Raw genomic sequence first — 4,768 nt, 5'->3', positions numbered from 1 at the left:
ATACCCATTTAAACTTTTCTCTCAGTCTTCATTAATATGAGAAGCGTGGTCAAGCCCATCTAGTCTAATTGCACCAAATATATCCTAAAGTCACTGCTAATTCATCAATTGAATTGAAGTTATTTTTGCTTTCCCCAATCTGCAACAAATGTATGTTGATAATCCTTTTATCTCTACTACCTTTCCAACTCCATTCTGTCCATGTTTTTTTAAAAATTCTTTTATACGTTATTTCATTTTAATTTAAATATGGTGTCTTATGCTGTTATCACTTTCAATTCCAGATAATACGCTACTCTCTCCTCTCCTCAGAGATTCATTCCTTATACCAGTGCATTAAAAAAGAGAGAAAATTACAACAAAAGTAGGTTAACAAAAAATAATCAGTACATTGATTAAATAATGGTATAATGTTCCACACCTATAGTTTCCAAAATCTGCAAGGAAAAGAAAGTGGTGCATTTCTTCAAATAGTATTTGAAATAAACTTGGACCCACGCAAATCCTCACTCCTCTCTTTCTCTCTCTCTCTTTCTCTCTCTCTCTCGCTCTCTCGCTCTCGCTCTCGCTCTCTCCCCTCCCATATAGAAACTCGATCCTTTACTTTATTTGTAACCTGAGTGCACAAACTTGGATCATGTTTTATTTTCTACAGAAATCCATTTTAACTAATTCTTACCCTCAGGAAAAATCTTGTTTTACATAATAAACAATTGGAATATTCTTCATTATAAATGAAGAACAGACATATTAGCTCAGTGTAAGAATTTTTAACCATTGACTCCACAACATACAGAATTGCGGGGGGGAGGGGAGAAGTGGCGAATGCTAAAAGTAAAAAAAAAAAAAACGTATATATGTTACCCAAGTATATTTGATTTAGACACTCTAAGGTAGGAAAGGATTTGGATAACTAAAAATTGTAAGAATAACATTCCCCACACTATGCTTCTGGTTTATAATTATTAAAAACAATATATTGCAAAAGGTCCCATTTTATTTAAGATAAATAATTTAACAGTGAGGACGTATATGGAGTTATAATGTTTGAAAATGCAGATATTTTGGAATCTGAGCATCATAACTAAGTGAAAATTTCTTGGAGAATTGATCTCCAAGTGGTGTGTTCAATTCCATCTTCAAAACATAAATGGCTATCTTACCCTGGTTGAGTTGGAACTTCTCATCTGAATTGGCAGAGGGAATAATTTCTTAACTGTATCTTCTTCCATAAATGAATTCACACATCTGAAATCAAAACTCTAGCCCTATGACATGAACAATATAGGCATAATTATGTTTATTTTATAGTTTAGGAAACTGAGACTTAGAAAGGTCAAATGTCTTTCCCTTAGTCATATAAGTAGTGTCAGTGATGACTTTTGAATCCAAGTCGTCTTATTTCTACATCCAGTATTCTATGTTCTTTGACATTATCTTCTACAGGGTATGTCACTCTGTGGGATATGGGTTAAAGTAAAATGCTTTCCATGATAGATTTCTCACTATCACATAGATGAGTCACAGAGGAAAAATGCAATATAGAAATCATAATTTGGCTTCTCTAACTGTTGATTATATGCGTTATCTTTTTACATTTATATTCTCTTGCAAAAATTCACTCTTTAAGAAATATTTGAATATACAGGAATTGAGGGAATTGTTGTAGAAAGGATTGCTTCTCAGTTAGAGATTGGAATAGCAAACTGTGAGGTCATTTTACCTCCCTGAAATTCTGTGATCATGTGTATATTACACAAAACTTGCAGGGGCTTTTGATGATTTCATTGGACCCCAGATTCCCAGTCTCTCCACATGGTCTCCAAGTCAGTTTAGTAAAAGCATCAATTTAAAAACATATTTTGTTTCTCAGCCTTCCCAGAGCCTCATTCACATCTTTGTTTCTCAAACTGTAAATCAACGGATTTAACATGGGTATGACAAGAGTATAAAACACGGAGGTCATTTTGTCTTCGTCTAGTGAATAGGCAGAACTTGGCCTGAAGTACATAAAAAGGAGAGTACCCTGGAATATAGCAACAGTAGTTAAGTGGGAGACACAAGTTGAAAAGGCTTTGTATCTGCCCTCATTGGAGTGGATCTTCAACACAGACGAGATTATATAACAGTAAGAGACAAGGACTCCTGAAATTGTGAGAATTTCAATGAAACCAAAGACAGTGAAGAACACCAGTTCATTGACTTGGATATCAGAACAGGAGATTGCTAAAAGAGGAGGCATATCACAGAAGAAGTGGTTAATTTCATTGGACCTACAGAAACTCAATGTGAAGGTTAAAGTAGTATGGAGCAGAGCATCCATCAAACCCACCATGTAGACACCAGCCATCAATAGGTAGCAAACCCGGCTAGACATATTTACTGTATAAAGCAAAGGGTTGCTTATTGCCACGTAGAGATCCAAAGCCATTACTGCTAAGAGCAGGCATTCAGAATCTGCAAAGGAACAAAAGAAATAGAATTGCAGAGCACAACCAATGAAGGAAATAGATTTGTCTTTGGCATAGAAGTCCACCAGCATCTTGAGACCAATAGCTGTGGAGTAGCAGAGATCACAGAAGGACATGTGACTAAGGAAAAAATACATGGGCAAATGGAGATGCGGGTCTATCCTGATTAAGATGATCATCCCAAGATTTGATATAAGAATAACCAAATAAACGGTGAGAAAGAGAACAAAAAGGGCCACTTTTAGCTTGGGAGAACTAGTTATTCCCAAGAGGATGAACTCAGTTGGTATGGAGTAATTCCCCTCCACCATCCCTGCTTTGTTTATTCTCTCTTCTCTTCTTTTGAAAATGAATCCAGATAAATGGAAGAATCGGGTTTTTACTCTTCTGTAAAGCTGATGGGCATAGTAATTTCAGAATACTCCTCGTCTGTAATATGGAGACAGACAGTTACTGTCCATTAGTTACTGAATGCCAAAAGAAGATAGTGAATTTTACCTTTTCCAGAAAAGGATTCTCCAAAGAGGGAGGAAGACCAGAAAGTATTTTGAAAATTTCCTTTCAGTTGTGCTTTAGGCTTTTAAAATATACTTTCATTTGTAAAAATCTCTTGAATTGTGTACTTCAAAAGACATTTTTAACAGCTTAGGAAGCTGAAGTTCAAGTAGATTGGAGGATTACCCTCTGGACATCCTAAACCAAGGTCTTTTGGAAGTAAATCTGGGCTATATCTGCAATTTCATTTCAGTAACAATAGTAATAGTGATGATTCTAATTATAATAATCCATTGAAGAACAAAGATTACAGTTTCAAAAGTTTCCCATCTGAAACACTGATAGAGGTCAGTATTATTGCTATTTTAGGTCAATGATCTGATGATGCTATCTTCAAAATAAAGAGACTAAGTCAATTTAAATGTCATGTATTGAATCAGGTGCTAGACATGCATTATAGAATATCTGATGTGACAAGCTTCTTCAGAGATTTATTAGCTGTTACTTTGGTCAAATCCGCAAAGAGTACTGATTATATACACACAGTTATATATGCATATATACACATGTATGAACATATACAGATATACACATATATATCCATATATACAAATGTATACATACAATCACACACACACACATATATATATGGATAAACGCATATTGTACGTGGTTGTATTACCCATCAGAGTTTGAGTTCCTGGAATTTGAACAGTTTTGTGTTTTTCTTTATCTTCCCAGTCATATATAGATATAGATATATATATATACACATATATATATATATATACACATATATATATATTCATACTATTGATATTGTATTATTGAAATAATTTATAGATACTTTATTGAAATACTTTATAGATATTATGCAATATAATATCATTATTATTGATTAAATAATATGTAATATATCATACAATTTTGTATCTTATATCATACATATCTTGTACAGCATAATATTGTATCAAAATAAAATTCATATGTTATCTAAAACACATATAACATACATAATACATAAATATCACATATATATGTGGGTTTGACTCTAAATGTGCATGTGTGTGTGTGTGTATATGTGTGTGTTATATTGGATATAATTATGAGAAGGAAGGTACACACATTAACTCGAATTGGAAAAGATTTCTTTGGAGAAGGTAGGGTTTTAACTGAGACTGGAAGGAAGTCTGGGAAACACGGAGATAGAAAAGAAGTGGTAGAGTATTCCCGGCATTGGAAGATAACAGCGAAATTACCCAGAGTCTTGTTCGAGAAAGAGTACGAGGGGAGTTATATTGGATCACAGGGTGGCAACAGCAACATTAACATTTATATAATATTTTAAGGTTTACAAAATGCTTATTTCATTCTCATAATCATCCTGGGAAATATTTGTTAGTATTATCCCAATTTTACTTATGGAGTACCTGTGGCAGGCAAAAATTATTTGATTTGCCCAACGTGTAAGTGTATGAAGTTAAATTTGAACCTAAATAGTCCTAGGTCAAAGTCTAGCAAGTGGTCTTCTGTGCCACACAGCTGTCTTTGAGTAAATATATGGAAGTGAGATATGAGAAGACTTCAAAAATAGGCAAAGTAAGGTTACAGTGACTTTAAAAGGCTAGAAAACAATTTTATCATTGGTGTGTGAGTTGATAAGGAGAAACTCTAGGTTATTGGGTGAGAGTTGAAGGTAACAAGATCAGAAATTCCCTTTAGGAGTAACAATTTGACAGTCTATTGAAAGATAGAGTGAATTTCCTAGGGCTTTGAGTCAAAGAGAAGAAGTAGAAAGCAAG

General features: G+C 33.9%; 1 protein-coding gene across 1 annotated transcript; it reads right to left on the bottom strand.

Moving 5' to 3' along the window:
- Window positions 1–1,849: 1,849 nt before the first annotated feature.
- LOC140516624 (olfactory receptor 5W2-like) lies at window positions 1,850–2,782 on the bottom strand. The gene has a single exon (XM_072627626.1). The coding sequence runs from the start codon at window positions 2,780–2,782 to the stop codon at window positions 1,850–1,852; it is 933 nt and encodes a 310-aa protein (XP_072483727.1).
- Window positions 2,783–4,768: the final 1,986 nt, after the last annotated feature.

Source organism: Notamacropus eugenii, chromosome Y (assembly GCF_028372415.1).
Source record: "Notamacropus eugenii isolate mMacEug1 chromosome Y, mMacEug1.pri_v2, whole genome shotgun sequence".
NCBI lineage: Eukaryota > Metazoa > Chordata > Mammalia > Diprotodontia > Macropodidae > Notamacropus > Notamacropus eugenii.
The sequence above is the reverse complement of the archived record's forward strand: the minus strand, read 5'-3'. Positions and strand labels throughout refer to the sequence as shown.

Coding starts and splice junctions, on each gene's coding strand:
- LOC140516624 (XM_072627626.1), bottom strand. CDS start 2,782: ATGGTGGAGGGGAATTACTCCATACCAACTGAGTTCATCCTCTTGGGA.